Source organism: Lichenostomus cassidix, unplaced genomic scaffold (genome assembly GCF_008360975.1).
Source record: "Lichenostomus cassidix isolate B80296 unplaced genomic scaffold, HeHo_3.0 HiC_scaffold_39, whole genome shotgun sequence".
NCBI classification, from domain to species: domain Eukaryota; kingdom Metazoa; phylum Chordata; class Aves; order Passeriformes; family Meliphagidae; genus Lichenostomus; species Lichenostomus cassidix.
The window spans coordinates 658,775-678,266 of record NW_028147446.1 but is presented as its reverse complement, the minus strand read 5'-3'; the positions used below and the strand labels follow the sequence as shown (position 1 = coordinate 678,266).

General features: G+C 45.2%; 1 protein-coding gene across 1 annotated transcript; it reads left to right on the top strand.

Annotated features, from left to right (window-relative positions):
- The first annotated feature begins 369 nt into the window (after nucleotides 1-369).
- LOC146422620 (long-chain fatty acid transport protein 1-like) lies at nucleotides 370-19,212 on the top strand. The gene is made up of 7 exons (XM_085046005.1): nucleotides 370-665; nucleotides 5,690-6,084; nucleotides 10,055-10,219; nucleotides 10,811-10,880; nucleotides 12,716-12,807; nucleotides 15,696-15,805; nucleotides 19,065-19,212. The coding sequence occupies exons 1-7, from the start codon at nucleotides 499-501 to the stop codon at nucleotides 19,158-19,160; spliced, it is 1,095 nt and encodes a 364-aa protein (XP_084902131.1). The 5' UTR covers nucleotides 370-498; the 3' UTR covers nucleotides 19,161-19,212.
- The last annotated feature ends 280 nt before the right edge of the window (nucleotides 19,213-19,492 follow it).

Sequence of the window (19,492 nt, the reverse complement as noted above, 5' to 3'; positions counted from 1 at the left end):
ATTCCCACTTTTCCCTCTTTCCCCACCCCATTCCCCATTCCTATTCCCACTTTTCCCACTCCAATTCCCATTCCCATTCCCTCTTTCCCAATTCCCATTCCCGACCCCAACTCCCATTCCCACTCCAATTCCCATTCCCATTCCCTCTTTTCCCATTCCCGACCCCAATTCCCATTCCCAATTCCCATTCCTGACCCCAATTCCCATTCCCTCTTTTCCCATTCCCGACCCCAATTCCCATTCCCAATTCCCATTCCTGACCCCAATTCCCATTCCCTCTTTCCCCATTCCCATTCCCTATTCCCATTTCCCATTCCCATTCCCTCTTTTCCCATTCCCAATTCCCATTCCTGACCCCAATTCCCATTCCCTCTTTCTCCATTCCCACCCCAATTCCCATTCCCATTCCCTCTTTTCCCATTCCCAATTCCCATTCCTGACCCCAATTCCCATTCCCACCCCAATTCCCATTCCCTCTTTCCCCACTCCCACCCCGCCATGTCCCCGGTGAGGTTCCTGCTCTCCTGGCTGCTCTCGCTGTGCTTCCTGCGGCTGCTGGGAGCTCCATGGGGCTGCAGCCTGCTCTGCTCCCTGGGGCTGGGGATGGCCATTGGAGCGTGGAGATGGATCTGGATCGTCCTGAAAACAGCGCCCAGGGACCTCTTGTGAGTGACACTGGGGACATTGGGGACATTGGGGACATTGGGGTGACATTGGGGACACTGGGAGCTCCGTGGGGCTGCAGCCTGCTCTGCTCCCTGGGGCTGGGGATGGGCGTTGGAGCGTGGAGATGGATCTGGATCGTCCTCAGAACAGCGCCCAGGGACCTCTTGTGAGTGACACTGGGGACACTGGGGACATTGGGGACACTGGGGTGACATTGGGGACACTGGGGACACTGGGAGCTCCGTGGGGCTGCAGCCTGCTCTGCTCCCTGGGGCTGGGACTGAGTGCTGCCAGCTGGAGATGGATCTGGATCGTCCTCAAAACTGCACCCAGGGACCTCTTGTGAGTGACATTGGGGACACTGGGGACACTGGGGACATTGGGGACATTGGGGGACATTGGGGGACACTGGGGACACTGGGGACATTGGGGACATTGGGGGACATTGGGGATTTTGGGGACATTGGGAACACTGGGGACATTGGAGACAGCAGGGACATTGGGGGACTTTGGGGACACTGGGGACACTGGGGACATTTGGGGACATTGGGGACATTGGGGACATTGAGGGCATTGGGGACATTGGGGACATTGGGGACATTGAGGGCATTGGGGACATTGGGGACATTGGGGACACTGGGGACACTGGGGACATTGGGGGACTTTGGGGACACTGGGGACACTGGGGACATTGGGGATGTTGGGGACACTGGGGACACTGGGGACATTTGGGGACATTGGGGACATTGGGGACATTGAGGGCATTGGGGACATTGGGGACATTGGGAGACATTGGGGACATTGGGGACTTTGGGGACATTGGGGACATTGGGGACTTTGGGGACATTGGGGACTTTGGGGACACTGGGGACTTTGGGGACACTGGGGACACTGGGGATGTTGGGGACACTGGGGACACTGGGGACATTGGGGGACATTGGGGACATTGGGGACGTGGGGGACATTGGGGGACATTGGGGGACATTTGGGGACATTGGGGACACTGGAGGTTGCTGTGGTTGGCAGTGAGAATGGCATTGGGGAGCAGAGCTGAGCTCAAAGTTGAGCCTGAAACCCAAAGTGACCCCAAAGTGACCCCAAACCCCAAATGTGACCCCAAACCCCAAAGTGACCCCAAACCCTAAACTTGACCCCAAACTGACCCCAAACCTGAGGCTAAATTTGACCCCAAACCCCAAATTTGACCTCAAACCCCAAATGTGACCCCAAACTGACCCCAAACCCCAAATGTGACCCCAAACCTGACCCCAAACCCCAAACTGACCCCAAACTTGACCCCAAACATGACCCCAGACTGACCCTATACCTGACCCCAAACCCCAAACTTGACCCCAAACCCCAAACTTTACCCCAAACCCTAAACTTGACCCCAAACCCCAAATGTGACCCCAAAATTGACCCCAAATCCCCAATTCTGACCCCAAAATTGACCCCAAATCCCCAATTCTGACCCCAAAATTGACTCCAAACCTCCAATTCTGATCCCGAAGTTGACCCCAAATCCCCAATTCTGACCCTAAAACTGATCCCAAATCCCCAAAATTGACCCCAGATCCCCAATTCTGACCCCAAAATTGACCCCAAATCCCCAATTCTGACCCCAAATTCCCAATTCTGACCCCAAATCTCCAATTCTGACCCCAAAATTGACCCCAAATCTCCAATTCTGATCCCAACGTTGACCCCAAATCCCCAATGCTAACCCCAAAATTGACCCCAAATCCCCAATTCTGACCCCAAAATTGACCCCAAACATCCAATTCTGACCCCAAACCCCCAATTCTGACCCCAAAATTGACCCAAATTCCCAATTCTGACCCCAAAATTGACTCCAAACCCCCAATTCTGACCCCAAACCCCGAACTCTGACCCCAAAATTGACCCCAAACCCCCAATTCTGACCCCAAAATTGACCCCAAATTCTCAATTCTGACCCCAAATCCTCTTTTTTCCCACCCAGAAAAATCCAGGAATTGTTTCTCCTGAAAACCTTGGAAAAAATCCCAAATTCCTTTTTTTTAGGACTTCCCAGAGGGAATTAAATCCAAATTTTTTTGGCAAAGAAACAAAGAAACCTTTGATGAGTTTTTTTGTAAAAAAAAAAGGAGAAAAAAAGGAGTTTTGTTCTCCAAGGATTTTGATTTTTTGGGAGATTTCCAGAGGAATTAAAGGAACATCCTGGATTTTTGGGGTGAAATCCTCGATTTTTTGGGATGAAACTCGTGGAAAAAAAAGGGAATTTTGGGGGATTTTTTAGGGAAATCTCAATCCTTGCTGAGGGAAAACACCAAATTTTGGGGAATTTTTGGGGATAAATGGAATTTCCTCGTTTTGGGAGACCCAAAATCCACGGAATTTTGGGGGAAAATGGGGGTTTTTCCGCCCTGGGGGTGAGAAAAACCCCAAATCTTTGGGAATTTTCCATCCCCAGCCTCTTCCAATCCCCTAAAATTCCCAAAAATTCCATTTTTTACGAAAAATTCCCTTATTTTCCCCCTAAAATTCCCAAATCTTTTCCATATTCTGAACAGGATTTTACTCTTCTTCTCCTCCATCCCTTAAACCCCAAAATTCCCCTAAAATTCCCCTAAAATTCCCCTAAAATTCACATATTTTCCCCCTAAAATCTCCATTTTTGCACCTAAAATCTCCATTTTTCCTCATAAAATCTTCATTTTTTTAACTACAAACCCCATTTTTTCACCTAAAATTCCCAAAAAATTCCCCAAAAATCCCTAAAAATTCCCATTTTTCCCATTTTCTGGCAGTCTCTGTGTTCTGCTCCATCCCCAGCCTCTTCCAATCCCCTAAAATTCCCAAAAATTCCATTTTTTCCCCTAAAATTCCCAAATCTTCTCTACATTCCCACTAGGCTTTTACTCTTCTTCTCCTCCACCCCTTAAACCCCAAAATTCCCTCGAAATTTCCCTAAAAATCCCATTTTTCTCCCTAAAATCCCCTTTTTTGGACCTAAAATCTCCATTTTTCCACCTAAAATCCCCATTTTTCCTCATATAATCTTCATTTTTTTCACCTAGAATCTCCATTTTTTCACCTAGAACTCCCATTTTTTCCCCTAAAATTCTCAAAAATTCCCAATTTTCACCCAAAATTTTTGTTTTTTGCAGCGGTTTCTGGGTTCTGCTCCATCCCCAGCCTCTTCCCATCCCCTTCCACCTCCAAAAATCCTCATTCTTTACCAAAAATTCCCAAATCTTTTCCACATTCTGAACAGGATTTTACTCTTCTTCTCCTCCACCCTTTAAACCCCAAAATTCCCCTAAAATCCCCATTTTTCCATCTAAAATCCTCATTTTTTGTCATAAAATCTTCATTTTTTCACCTAGAATCTCCATTTTTTCACCTAGAATTCCCATTTTTTCACCCAAAATTCCCGAAATTTTTCTAAATTTTCCCAAATTTTCTCATTTTCCACTGGATTGTGGCTCCTGCTCCGCGTCCAGCACAACCTGCGCCGTTTCCGCCGCTCGGGCTCCACCATCTCCAGCCTCTTCCAATCCCCTAAAATTCCATTTTTTCCCCAAAAATTCCCAAATCTTCTCTGTATTCCCACTGGGCTTTTACTCTTCTTCTCCATCACTTAAACTCCAAAATTCCCCTAAAATTCTTCCAAAATTCCCATTTTTTCACCTAAAATCTCCATTTTTCCTCCTGGAATCTCCATTTTTTCACCTAAAATTCCCATTTTTCCTCCTAGAATCTTCTTTTTTTCCCTTAAAATTCCCAAATCTTCTCTATATTCCCACTGGGCTTTTACCTTTCTTCTCCTCCACCCTTTAAACCCCAAAATTCCCCTAAAATCCTTGTTTTTCCTTGTAAAATCTTCATTTTCCCTCCTAGAATCTTCATTTTTTCACCTAAAATTCCCATTTTTTCACCAAAAATTCCCAAATTTCCCATTTTTTCCAGCAGTCTCTGGGTCCTGCTCTGCGTCCAGCACAACCTGCGCTGTTTCCGCCGCTCGGGCTGCTCCATCCCCAGCCTCTTCCCATCCCTTCCACCTCCAAAAATCCTCATTCTTTACCAAAAATTCCCAAATCTTTTCCACATTCTGAACAGGATTTTACTCTTCTTCTCCTCCACCCTTTAAACCCCAAAATTCCCCTAAAATCCCCATTTTTCCACCTAAAATCCTCATTTTTTGTCATAAAATCTTCATTTTTTCACCTAGAATCTCCATTTTTTCACCTAGAATTCCCATTTTTTCACCCAAAATTCCCGAAATTTTTCTAAATTTTCCCAAATTTTCTCATTTTCCACTGGATTGTGGGTCCTGCTCCGCGTCCAGCACAACCTGCGCCATTTCCGCCGCTCGGGCTCCACCATCCCCAGCCTCTTCCAATCCCCTAAAATTCCATTTTTTCCCCAAAAATTCCCAAATCTTCTCTGTATTCCAACTGGGCTTTTACTCTTCTTCTCCTCCACCCCAAAAACCCAAAATTCCCTCAAAATTCCTCTAAAATTCCCATTTTTTCCCCCTAAAATCCCCATTTTTGGACCTAAAATCCCCATTTTTCCACCTAAAATCCCCATTTTTCCACCTAAAATCCCCATTTTTCCTCATAAAATCTTCATTTTTTCACTTAGAATCTCCATTTTTTCACCTGAAAATCCCTTTTTTCCGCCCAAAATCCCAAAAATTTCCCAAAATTTTTGTTTTTCCAGTGGATTATGGGTCTTACTCCGCGTCCGGCACAACCTGTGCCGTTTCCGCCGCTCGGGCTGCTCCATCCCCAACCTCTTCCAATCCCCTAAAATTCTCCTAAAATTCCATTTTTCCCCCTAAAATCTTCGTTTTTTCACCCAAAAGCTCCACTTTTTCACCTAGAATCTCCATTTTTCACCCAAAATCCCCATTTTTTCACCTAGAATCTTCATTTTTCCTCCTAGAATCTTCATTTTTTCACCTAGAATTCCCATTTTTTCACCTAGAATTCCCATTTTTTCACCAAAAATTCCCAAAATTTTTGTTTTTTTCCAGCGGATTATGGGTGTTACTCCGCGTCCGGCACAACCTGCGCCGTTTCCGCCGCTCGGGCTGCTCCATCCCCAGCCTCTTCCAGCTGACCGCCAGCCGCTTCCCCGACAAAGCCGCGCTGATCGACGAATCCTCCGGAACCTTCTGGACCTTCGGGCAGCTGGAGGAATTCTCCAACGCCGTGGCTCACCTCTTCCGGGAGTTGGGATTCGGGAACGGAGACGTCGTCGCGGTTTTTCTGGACTCCAGGAAGGAGTTTGTGGGGATCTGGCTGGGGTTGGGCAAGGCTGGCGTCGAGGCGGCGCTGGTGAATTGTCACCTGCGCAGGGAGGCTCTGGGCCATTGCCTCACCTGTGCCTCGGCCAGGTGTGTCGTGTTCGGGGCGGAGCTGGCAACAGGTGAGTGAGAAAATAGGGGAAAAATGAGGGGGAAGTGGGGAAAAATGGGGGGAAATGAGGGGGGAAAGATTGGGGGAAAATGAGGGGAAAATGAGAGGAAAACGAGAGGAAAACGAGAGGAAAATGTGGGGAAATTGAGAGGAAAACGAGAAGAAAATGAGAGGAAAACGAGAGGAAAATGAGAGGAAAATGAGGGGAAAATGAGAGGAAAATGAGGAGAACATGAGGGGAAAATGAGAGGAAAACGAGGGGAAAATGAGAGGAAAACGAGAGGAAAACGAGAGGAAAATGAGGGGAAAACGAGGGGAAAATGTGGGAAAATGAGAGGAAAACGAGAGGAAAATGAGGGGAAAATGAGAGGAAAATGAGAGGAAAATGAGAGGAAAATGTGGGGAAATGAGAGGAAAATGTGGGGAAATGAGAGGAAAATGTGGGGAAATGAGAGGAAAATGAGGGGAAAATGAGAGGAAAATGAGGGGAAAATGATAGGAAAACGAGGGGAAAATGAGAGGAAAATGTGGGGAAATGAGGGGAAAATGAGAGGAAAATGATAAAACAATGAGGGGAAAATGAGATGGAAATGAGAAAAAATGAGGGGAAAATGAGAAAAAAATGAGGGGAAAACGAGAGGAAAATGAGAGGAAATGAGGGGAAAATGAGAAAAACTGGTGGGAAAGAAACAGGAAAAAATGAGGGGAAAATGGAGAAAAAATGAGGGAAAATGAGAAAAAGTGAGGGAGAAAGTTACAGGAAAATGAGAAAAACTGAGGGGAAAACGAGAAAACCTGAGGGAAAAAAATCCAAAAGATGCCAAAGTGGGGGAAATGAGGGGAAAAAGGGTTTTTCTGGACTCCAGGAAGGAGTTTGTGGGGATCTGGCTGGGGTTGGGCAAGGCTGGCGTCGAGGCGGCGCTGGTGAATTGTCACCTGCGCAGGGAGGCTCTGGGCCATTGCCTCACCTGTGCCTCGGCCAGGTGTGTCGTGTTCGGGGCGGAGCTGGCAACAGGTGAGTGAGAAAATAGGGGAAAAATGAGGGGGAAGTGGGGAAAAATGGGGGGAAAAGAGGGGGGAAAGATTGGGGGAAAATGAGGGGAAAATGAGAGGAAAACGAGAGGAAAACGAGAGGAAAATGTGGGGAAATTGAGAGGAAAACGAGAAGAAAATGAGAGGAAAACGAGAGGAAAATGAGAGGAAAATGAGGGGAAAATGAGAGGAAAATGAGGAGAACATGAGGGGAAAATGAGAGGAAAACGAGGGGAAAATGAGAGGAAAACGAGAGGAAAACGAGAGGAAAATGAGGGGAAAACGAGGGGAAAATGAGAGGAAAACGAGAGGAAAACGAGAGGAAAATGAGGGGAAAACAAGGGGAAAATGTGGGAAAATGAGAGGAAAACGAGAGGAAAATGAGGGGAAAATGAGAGGAAAATGAGGGGAAAATGAGAGGAAAATGAGGGGAAAATGAGAGGAAAATGAGGGGAAAATGATAGGAAAATGTGGGGAAATGAGAGGAAAATGTGGGGAAATGAGAGGAAAATGAGAGGAAAACGAGGGGAAAATGAGAGGAAAATGTGGGGAAATGAGGGGAAAATGAGAGGAAAATGATAAAACAATGAGGGGAAAATGAGATGGAAATGAGAAAAAATGAGGGAAAAATGAGAAAAAAATGAGGGGAAAACGAGATGGAAATGAGAAAAAATGAGGGGAAAATGAGAAAAACTGGTGGGAAAGAAACAGGAAAAAAGGAGGGAAAATGGAGAAAAAATGGGAGAAAAATGAGAAAAAGTGAGGGAGAAAGTCACAGGAAAATGAGAAAAACTGAGGGGAAAACGAGAAAACCTGAGGGAAAAAAATCCAAAAGATGCCAAATTGGGGAAAATGAGGGGAAAAATGAGGGGGAAATGAGAAAAAAAGAGGTGAAACGATGGGAAAGAAACAGGGAAAAATGAGGGGAAAGTAAGGAAAAATAAGGGGAAAGTGAGAAAAAACGGGAGAAAAAATGAGGGGGAAATGGGAAAGAATGATAAGAGACAAATGGGAAAAAAGGAGAGGGAAAAGGAGAAAAAATGGGGGGAAAGAAACAGAAAAAATGATGGAAAGTGAGGAAAAATGAGGGGAAAGTGAGGGGGAAATGCGAAAAAATGAGAAGAAAGTGAGGAAAAACTGAGGGGAAAATGAGGAAAAAATGAGGGAAAAGTGAGGAAAAATGAGGGGGAAGTGAGGAAAAACTGAGGGAGAAAGTGAGAAGGAAATGAGAAGAAATGGGGGGAAAAAAGTGAGAAAAAAATGAGAAGACTTGAGGGAAAAATGATGGGAAAGAAACAGGAAAAAAGGAGGGGAAAGTGAGAAAAAATGGGAGAGAAAGTGAGAGGAAAGTGAGAAAAGATTGCGAAAATGAGGGGGAAAAAGACAGGAAAAAAAGAGGGGAAAATGAGAAAAAATGAGGGAAAAGTGAGAAAAAATGAAGGGAAAAAAAGCCAAATCAGGGATAAAATGGTTTTTATGGAATCCAGGATGGAATTAGTGGGGATTTGGCTGGGGTTGGGCAAGGCTGGGCTGGTGTGTTGTTTTTGGGGTGGAGGTGGCACCAGGTGAGTCAAAAAAAAAAAGGGAAAAAATTTCGGGGTGTATTGGTAAAGCGTGAGAATCTCAGGGTCGTGGGTTCGAGTCTCACGTTGGGCGCCAAAATGTGTATTGGTTTGACTAGAAACCAGTGGGAGATCACAAGTCAGGATTAAAATTAACAGGAAAAATTTGAAATAAATTAAATAATCCAAGGAAAAGCACTGACAGAGTCAGATCCAACCTGAACACTGAGGGTGTATTGGTGAAGTGTGAGACTCTCAAGGTTGTGGGTTCGAGCCTCACGTTGGGCGCCAAAATACACATTAGTTTGACAACAAACCAGTGGGAGATCACAAGTCAGGATTAGAATTAATAGGAAAAATTAACAAGAAGTGAAATAATCCAAGGAAAAATCAGATCCAACCTGACACTGAGAGGTGTGTTGGTAAAGCACAAAACTCTCAATCTCAAGGTCGTGGGTTCGAGCCCCACGTTGGGCGCCAAAATGTGTATTTGAAAACAAACCAGTGGGAAATCACAAGTCAGGATTAAAATTAACAGGAAAAATTAACAATAAATTAAATAATCCAAGGAAAAGTCAGATCCAAGCTGACACTGAGGGGTGTATTGGTGAAGTGTGAGACTCTCAAGGTTGTGGGTTCGAGCCCCACGTTGGGCGCCAAAATACACATTAGTTTGACAACAAACCAGTGGGAGATCACAAGTCAGGATTAGAATTAATAGGAAAAATTAACAAGAAGTGAAATAATCCAAGGAAAAATCAGATCCAACCTGACACTGAGAGGTGTGTTGGTAAAGCACAAAACTCTCAATCTCAGGGTCGTGGGTTCGAGCCCCACATTGGGCGCCAAAATACACATTAGTTTGACAACAAACCGGTGGGAAATCATAAATCAAGATAGAAATTTAATAGGAAAAATTAACAATAAATTAAATAATCCAAGGAAAAGCACTGCCAGAGTCAGATCCAAGCTGACACCAGCTTATCTCCAGGTGGGAATTCTTGGCTCCTCCCTCCTGGGCAGAGCATCTCCCAATAGGATGAGCTAATTCAATGAGTCATGTGGTTTCTTGATTGCTAATTAACAGTTATCAGGGGTGAGTAATTAGCAGGAGATAACAGCTAACGACCCATAGCTGATGGGAATAGAATACTGAATACATTTGTATTGTAAACTAGGACATTTCCCCATTTTTTTTCTGGGTTTTTTTTCAGGGCATGAAAACCATTTTCTGAGGCTATTTTTCTCCACGTTTTCAGGATTTTTTCCCCCATTTTTTTTAGCATTTTCCCATAATTTTTTCAGGACCTTTTCCCCTATTTTCTTAAGAAATTTTTCCAGGATTTTTCCCCCATATTTCATTAATTTTTCCCCATTTTCTTGCAGCCGTCTCGGAGATCAATGCACTTTTGGGGCCGAAAATGGAGAAATTCTGCTGTGGAGATTTTGACCCCAAAATTGTCCCAGAAGGAACCAAACATCTGGAGAAACTGCTGGAATCTGTGCCAAAAACACCAATTCCCCCAAACGGCCCCAAAAAGGGCATGGATGGTAAAAAAAACGGGAAAAATGGGGGGGAAAATGGGGGAAAAATGGGAAAAAAATGAGAGAAATGGGGGGAAAATGGAAGGGAAATGAGGGGAAAAAAAAAAGGGAAAAAATGGGAAAAATGAGAGAAAAATCAGGAAAAAAGCAGGAAAAATGAGGGGAAAAAGAAAAATGAGAGAAAAATGAGAGAAAAAAGGAAGAATGAGGATAAATGGGGGGAAAATGAAGATGGAAAAATTATAAAAAACATGAGGGGAAATTATAAAAAATGAGGGAAAAAATGGGGAAAATGAGGAAGAAATGAGAAAGAAAGATGGAAAATTTTAGGAAATTTTATGAAGACTTATGAAATGTCTTCAATGAAATACTAGCAAAATACTTTTTTATATTTAAAAATGAAATATTTTAAGTCAAAGGTGAAATAACAGTAAAAAAATGAGGGAAAAGGTGAGAAAAACGAGGCAAAAATGAGGGAGAAAACAGGAAAAAGAGGAGAAATGAGGAAGAAATAACTTTTCCGGATTCTGATTTTCCCGGATTTTTCCCAGTTTTCCCGGATTTTCCCAATTTTCCCGGATTTTCCCTCTTTTCCAGACCGGCTGTTCTATATTTACACCTCAGGCACCACCGGGATGCCCAAAGCAGCCATTGTGGTGCACAGCAGGTGAGGGCGGGGCCGGGGGGGCGTGGTCAGAGGGGGCGTGGTCAGAGATGGGTGTGGCCAATATGGGTGTGGTTACAGAGTGGGTGTGGTCAAGAAGCGGGTGTGGTCAGGGGTGTGGTCAGAGATAGGTGTGGTCAAGGTGGGTGTGGTCAATGAGTGTGGTTACCGACTGGGCGCGGTCAGAGATGGGTGTGGTCAAGGTGGGTGTGGTTACAAGGTGGTGTGGTCAAGAAGTGGGCGTGGTCAGGCATGCGGTTATAGGGTAGGTGTGGGCAGAGTTAGGTGTGGTCAAGGTGGGTGTGGTTACAGGGTGGGTGTGGTCAATGGGTGTGGTTACAGGGTGGGTGTGGTCAGATGGGTGTGGTCAATGGGGTGTGGTTACAGGATGGGTGTGGTCAGGAGTGGGTGTGGTCAGGTTGGTGTGGACAATGGAGGTGTGGTCAAGTCGGGTGTGGTCAGTGGGGGTGTGGTCAGAGGTGGGTGTGGTCAATGGAGGTATCATCAAAGTGGGTGTGGTCAAGGTGGGTGTGGTCAGTAGGTGGGTGTGGTCAAGGTGGGTGTGCTCAATGGAGGTGTGGTCAAGGGGTGGATGTGGTTACATGGTGGGTGTGGTCAGGATGTGGGTGTGGTCAGGGGGTGTGGTTACAGGGTGGGTGTGGTCAGAGATTTGTATGGATAATGGAGGTGTGGTCAAGGTGGGTGAGGTCATTGGGTGTGACTACAGGGTGGGTGTGGTCAGGGTGGGTGTGGTCAAGATGTGGGTGTGGTGAGGAGTAAGTGTGGTCAAGAGATGGCTGTGAGTACAGAGTGGGTGTGGTCACAGGGTGGGTGTGGTCAGGAGTGGGAGTGGCCAAGAGATGGGTGTGGTCAATGGAGCTGTGGTCAGGGTGGGTGTGGTCAGGAATGGGTGTGGCCAATGACAGCTTGGGTCCAGGGGAGTGGTCAGAGTGGGTGTGGCCAGGGGTGGGTGTGGCCACGGTGGGTGTGGCCAGGGCTAGATGCCATAGTGGGTGTGGTCACAGATGGGTGTGGTCAGCCATGTGGTCATAGATGGGTGTGGCCAGGGATGGGTGTGGTCAGGAATGTCATTGCACATGAATGTCGCCAGGTGGGTGTGGCCAATGATGGGTGTGGCCCGAGCTGGGCGTGGCCATGAAGGGGTGTGGTTATAATGCGTGTGGCCAAGGGTGGGCGTGGTCCCTGGGGTGTCATCCGGCGGGTGTGGTCATGAGTGGGCGTGGCCAAGAGGGTGGGTCTGGTCAGGGCGTGGCTGTGAGCACAGGTGTGCTCTGGTGGGCGTGGCCAGTGCTGGGCAGGTGTGCTCAGGTGGGCGTGGCTCGGGTGGGCGTGGCCAGTGGGTGGGTGTGGCCAGTGGGTGTGGCCAATGGTGGGCTGTCCAATGGTGGGTGTGGCTCTGGTGGGCATGGCTCGGGTGGGCGTGGCCAATGGTGGGCGTGGCCAATGGTGGGCGTGGCCAGTGAGTGTGGCCAGTGAGTGCGACCAATGGTGGGCGTGGCCAGTGAGCATGGCCAATGGTGGGCGTGGCCAATGGTGGGCGTGGCCACTGGATGTGGTCAGTGGTGGGCGTGACCACTGGTGGGCGTGGCCAATGGTGGGTGTGGCTCGAGGTGGGCGTGGCCAATGGTGAGCGTGGCCAATGAATGTGGCCAATGGTGGGCGTGGCCAATGGTGGGCGTGGCCAATGGTGGGCGTGGCCAATGGTGGGCGTGGCCAATGTTGAGCAGGGCCAGTGGTGGGCGTGGCCAATGGTGGGCGTGGCCAATGGTGGGCGTGGCCAGTGGTGGGCGTGGCCCTGAGTGGGCGTGTCCCCCCAGGTATTACCGCATCGCCGCCTTTGGCTATTACGCCTTCCGGCTCCGCCCTGATGACGTCATCTACGACTGCCTGCCGCTCTACCACTCGGCCGGTGAGGTCACTTCCTGGTTCCTCTTCCTGTTTCCTCTTCCTGTTTGTCCTCAGGGGACACCATGGGGTTGGGATTGACCCCAAATCCGTCCCAAAATTCCCCAAAATTCCCGTTTTTCCCCCCAGGGAACATCATGGGGGTGGGGCAGTTCCTAATCCACCCCAAATCCATCCCGAAATTCCCCAAAATTCCCATTTTTTTCCATTAAATTCCCATTTTTTCCCCCAGGGAGCACCATGGGGGTTGAGATTGACCCCAAATCCGTCCTGAAATTCCCCAAAATTCCCATTTTTTTCCATTAAATTCCCATTTTTCCCCCAGGGAGCACCATGGGGGTTGGGATTGACCCCAAATCCATCCCAAAATTCCCCAAAATTCCCATTTTTTCCCATTAAATTATTTTTTCCATTATCCCATTTTTCCCCAGGGAGCACCATGGGGTTTGGGATTGATCCCAAATCCGTCCCAAAATTCCCCATTAAATTCCAGTTTTTCCCCCCAGGGAACACCATGGGGGTTGAGATTGACCCCAAATCCATCCCAAAATTCCCCAAAATTCCCATTTTTTTCATTAAATTCCCCATTTTTCCCCCAGGGAACATCATGGGGGTTGGGATTGACCCCAAATCCATCCCGAAATTCCCAAAAATTCCCATTTTTTTCCATTAAATTCCCATTTTTTTCCATTAAATTCCCATTTTTTCCCCCAGGGAGCACCATGGGGGTTGGGATTGACCCCAAATCCGTCCCAAAATTCCCCAAAATTCCAGTTTTTCCCCCCAGGGAATATCATGGGGGTTGGAAATGATCCCAAATCCATCCCAAAATTCCCCAAAATTCCCATTTTTTTCCATTAAATTCCCATTTTTTCCCATTAAATTCCAGTTTTTCCCCCCAGGGAACATCATGGGGGTTGGGATTGACCCCAAATCCATCCCAAAATTCCCAAAAATTCCCATTCTTTTCCATTAAATTCCCATTTTTTCCCATTAAATTCCAGTTTTTTCCCCCAGGGAACACAGTGGGGGGTTGGAATCAATCTGGGAATTCCCCAAAATTCCCAGAAATTCCCCAGGGAACATCATGGGGTTTGGGCAGTTCCTAATCCATCCCAAATCCAGTCCCAAATTCCCATTTTTTCCCACTAAATTCCAGTTTTTCCCATTAAATTCCAGTTTTTCCCCCCAGGGAACACCATGGGGGTTGAGATTGACCCCAAATCCATCCCGAAATTCCCAAAAATTCCCATTTTTTCCATTAAATTCCCATTTTTTCCCCCATTAAATTCCCATTTTCCTCCCCAGAGAACACTGTGGGGGGTTGGGATTGACCCCAAATCCATCCCAAAATTCCCAAAAATCCCAAAAAATTCCCATTTTTCCCCCCAGGGAACACCATGGGGGTTGGAAATGATCCCAAATCGATCCCAAAATTCCCAAAAATCCCAAAAAATTCCCATTTTTCCCCCCAGGGAACATCATGGGGGTGGGGCAGTGCCTGCTGCAACCCAAATCGATCCCAAAATTCCCCAAAATTCCCATTTTTTTCCATTAAATTCCCATTTTTTCCCCCAGGGAGCACCATGGGGGTTGAGATTGACCCAAAATCCCTCCTGAAATTCCCCAAAATTCCCATTTTTTTCCATTAAATTCCCATTTTTCCCCCAGGGAACATCATGGGGGTTGGGATTGACCCCAAATCCATCCCAAAATTCCCAAAATTCCCATTTTTTTCCCCCAGGGAACATCATGGGGGTGGGGCAGTTCCTAATCCACCCCAAATCCGTCCCGAAATTCCCCAAAATTCCCATTTTTTTCCATTAAATTCCCATTTTTTCCCCCAGGGAGCACCATGGGGGTTGAGATTGACCCCAAATCCGTCCTGAAATTCCCAAAAATTCCCCAAATTCCATTTTTTTCCCTCAGGGAACATCATGGGGGTTGGGATTGACCCCAAATCCATCCCGAAATTCCCAAAAATTCCCATTTTTCCCCCCAGGGAACATCATGGGGGTGGGGCAGTGCCTGCTGCTCCCCAAATCCACCCCGAAATTCCCCAAAATTCCCATTTTTTTTCCATTAAATTCCAGTTTTTTCCCCCAGGGAGCACCATGGGGGTTGGGATTGACCCCAAATCCATCCCGAAATTCCCAAAAATTCCCATTTTTTTCCATTAAATTCCCATTTTTTCCCCCAGGGAACACCATGGGGGGTTGGAATCAATCTGGAAATTCCCCAAAATTCCCAAAAATTCCCGTTTTTCCCCAGGGAACATCATGGGGGTGGGGCAGTGCCTGCTGCACCCCAAATCCATCCCAAAATTCCCATTTTTTTCATTAAATTCCCATTTTCCTCCCCAGAGAACACTGTGGGGGGTTGGGATTGACCCCAAATCCATCCCAAAATTCCCAAAAATTCCCATTTTTTCCATTAAATTCCCATTTTTTCCCCCAGGGAACACCATGGGGGTTGGAAATGATCCCAAATCGATCCCAAAATTCCCAAAAATCCCAAAAAATTCCCATTTTTCCCCCCAGGGAACATCATGGGGGTGGGGCAGTTCCTAATCCACCCCAAATCCATCCCAAAATTCCCCGAAATTCCCATTTTTTTTCCATTAAATTCCAGTTTTTTCCCCCAGGGAGCACCGTGGGGGTTGGGATTGACCCCAAATCCATCCCAAAATTCCCAAAAATTCCCCAAATTCCATTTTTTTCCCTCAGGGAACACCATAGGGTTGGGATTGACCCCAAATCCATCCCAAAATTCCCAAAAATTCCCATTTTTTTCCATTAAATTCCCATTTTTTCCCCCAGGGAACACCATGGGGGGTTGGAATCAATCTGGAAATTCCCCAAAATTCCCCAAAATTCCCATTTTTTTCCCCAGGGAACATCATGGGGGTGGGGCAGTGCCTGCTGCACGGTCTCACCGTCGTCATTCGCCGCAAGTTCTCTGCCTCCAGCTTCTGGGACGACTGCGTGCGACACCGCTGCACGGTCAGTGCCCAGAATCCCCCCAAAAATCCCCCAAAATTCCCCAAATTCCCGGAAATTCCCAAAGATTCCCGGAATTCCGGGGGGTGGGAGGCGTGGGGAGAGCCCTGAGAGGTCCAAACATTCCCCAGATGTCTAAAAATTCAAACTAATTCCCCGAATTTCTAGAATTCTCGAGCTATTCCTGAAATCGCCACAATTTCCAAAAATCCCAAGGGGTGGGAGGCCTGAAAATTCCTAGAGGTTTCAGGAATTTGGGGCATTTTAAGAATTTGGGAAATTTCAAGAATGTCAGGACTCCTTGGAATTTCAGGAATTCAGGAAATTTTTGGGAATTTCAGGAATTCCTTGGCATTTTAGAAATTCGGGGAATTTTTTTGAATTTTAGAAATTTGGGGCATTTCAGGAATTCCAGAAATGCCAGAAATTCTAGGAATTTTTTTGGAATTTTCCAGGTGTCTCAGGCCTCTCACCACACCTCCCACCCCTCGGAATTTCCAGGAATTTTTGGGAATCTTTGGCAATTTCAGGAATCCTTGGAATTTTAGAAATTTGGGTCTTTTAGGAATTCCAGAAATTTTAGAAATTTGGGGAATTCAGGGAATTTCAGGAATCCTTGGAATGTCAGAAATTCAAGAAATTTCAGAAATTTGGGGAATGCCCAAAGTGCCAAGGAATCCTGAAATTCCCCAAATTAGTGACATTCCCCAAATTCCCCAAAACGCCAAAAATTCCCTGAATTTCTGAAATTCCCTAAATTCCTAAAATTCCAGGAAATCCTGACATTCCCAAAATTTCCTGAATTCCCTTGAAATTCCCCAAATTCCCAAAATTTCCTGAATTTCTGAAATTCCAAGGATTCCTAAAATTCCCCAAATTCCTGAAATTCCTAAAATTCCCAGAATTTCTAAAATTCCTGAAATTTCTTGAATTTCTGACATTCCAAGGATTCCTGAAATTCCCTGAATTCCCCAAATTTCTAAAATTTTTGGAATTCCTAAAAGACCCAAATTTCTAAAATTCCAAGGATTCCTGAAATTGCCAAAAATTCCTGGAATTCTGAGGGGTGGGAGGCATGGTGAGAGGCCTGAGACACCTGAAAATTCCCAAAAATTCCCAGAATTTCTGGCATTTCTGGAATTCCTGGAATTCCTGAAAATTCCCTGAATTTCTAAAATTCCAAATATTCCCAAATTTCTGAAATTCTGGGAATTCCTGAAATTCCCAAAATTTCCTGAATTCCTGAAATTCTAAGGATTCCTAAAATTCCCTGAATTTGTGAAATTCCTGAAATTCCCCAAATTCTTAAAATTCCCAAAATTCCCCAAATTCCTAAAATTCCTGAAATTCCCAAAATTTCCTGAATTTCTGAAATTCCAAGGATTCCTGAAATTCCTGGAATTCCTCAAATTTCTAAAATTCCTGAAATTCCCTAAATTTCTAAAATTCCTAAAATTCCAAGGATTCCTGAAATTCCCAAAATTCTTGGAATTCCTGAAATTCCTCAAATTTCTAAAATTGCCAGGATTCCTGAAATTCCACAAATTCCCCAAATTCCTAAAATTCCAGGAATTCCTGAAATTCCCTGAATTTCTAAAATTCCAAAAATTCCCTGAATTCCTGAAATTCCCCAAATTCCTAAAATTCCCCAAAATTCGTGAAATTCCAAAAACCCCAAGAATTCCCAAAATCCCCCAAATCCCTGAAATGCCCAACAATCCAAGAACTCCCAAAATTCCTGGAATTCCCAAAACGCTCCAAAAATGCCCCAAAATTCCCAGAATTCCAGAAATTTCCAGTTTTCTGCCCAATTTCCCCCATTTCTTGCTGGTTTTTTCACCGTTTTTCCCCATCTTTTCACCGTTTTTCCCCATTTTTTCACCTTTTTCACCCAAATTTTCCCAATTTTTTCCCAGGTGATCCAATACATCAGGAAGATCTGCTGTTACCTCAGTTTCCCCTCATTTTCCCCTCATTTTCTCCCCCATTTTCTGCCATTTTTTGGCCATTTTTCCCCATTTTTTCACCGTTTTTCTCCCCGTTTTCACCCAAATTTGTAAATTATTTTCATTTTTTCCCAGGTGATCCAATATATAGGAGAAATCTGCTGCTATCTCAGTTTCCCCTCATTTTCCCCTCATTTTCTCCCCCATTTTCTGCCATTTTTTGGCCATTTTTCCCCATTTTTTCACCGTTTTTCTCCCCGTTTTCACCCAAATTTGTATTTCATTTTTTCCCAGGTGATCCAATATATAGGAGAAATCTGCTGCTATCTCAGTTTCCCCTCATTTTCCCCTCATTTTCTCCCCCATTTTCTGCCATTTTTTCACCGTTTTTCCCCATTTTTTCACCGTTTTTCTCCCCGTTTTCACCCAAATTTGTAAATTATTTTCATTTTTTCCCAGGTGATCCAATATATAGGAGAAATCTGCTGCTACCTCAGTTTCCTCTCATTTTCCTTCTCATTTTCTGCCATTTCTTTGCCATTTTTTGGCCGTTTTTCCCCGTTTTTTCCCCGTTTTTCCCCATTTTTTCCCCGTTTTTCCCCATTTTTTCACCGTTTTTCCCCGTTTTTTCACCGTTTTTCCCCATTTTTTCACCGTTTTTCTCCCCGTTTTCACCCAAATTTGTAAATTATTTTCATTTTTTCCCAGGTGATCCAATATATAGGAGAAATCTGCTGCTATCTCAGTTTCCTCTCATTTTCCTTCTCGTTTTCTGCCATTTCTTTGCCATTTTTTGGCCGTTTTTCCCCGTTTTTTCACCGTTTTTCCCCATTTTTTCACCGTTTTCCCCCATTTTTTCACCATTTTCTCCATTTTTTCACCGTTTTTCTCCCCGTTTTCACCCAAAATCCCATTTTTTTTTCTTTTTCTCCAGGTGATCCAATTACATCGGGGAGCTCTGCCGTTACCTCAGTTTCTCCTCATTTTCCCCCCATTTTCTGCCCTTTTTTCACCATTTTTTCCCCATTTTCCCACCGTTTTTCACCATTTTTGGGCCATTTTTGGCCATTTTTCCCTTGTTTTTCCCCGTTTTTTCACTGTTTTCACCCAAATTTTCCCAAATTTTCCCAGGTCATCCAGTACATCAGGAAGATCTGCTGTTACCACAGTTTTACCCCCATTTTCCCCTGTTTTCAACCATTTTTTCACTGTTTTTAATGATTTCTTTGCCATTTTTTGGCTGTTTTTCACCATTTTTTCACCGTTTTTCTCCCCGTTTTCACCCAAATTTGTAAATTATTTTCATTTTTTCCCAGGTGATCCAATATATAGGAGAAATCTGCCGTTACCTCCTTGCCCAGCCTGTCAGAAATTCCGAATTCCATCTTTTAAATTTTTTCTTTTCCAGCTGATCCAATACATTGGGAAGATCTGCCAGTATCACCATTTTCTCCCATTTTCTGCCATTTTCCCCCCATTTTCTGTCCTTTTTTCACAGTTTTTCCCCATTTTTCCACCGTTTTTCCCCATTTTTTTCCCCGTTTTCTCACCGTTTTTCCCCATTTTTTCACCGTTTTTCCCCATTTTTTCACCGTTTTTCCCCATTTTTTCACCGTTTTTCCCCATTTTTTCACCGTTTTTCTCCATTTTTTCACCGTTTTTCTCCCCGTTTTCACCCAAATTTGTAAATTATTTTCATTTTTTTCCAGGTGATCCAATATATAGGAGAAATCTGCTGCTACTT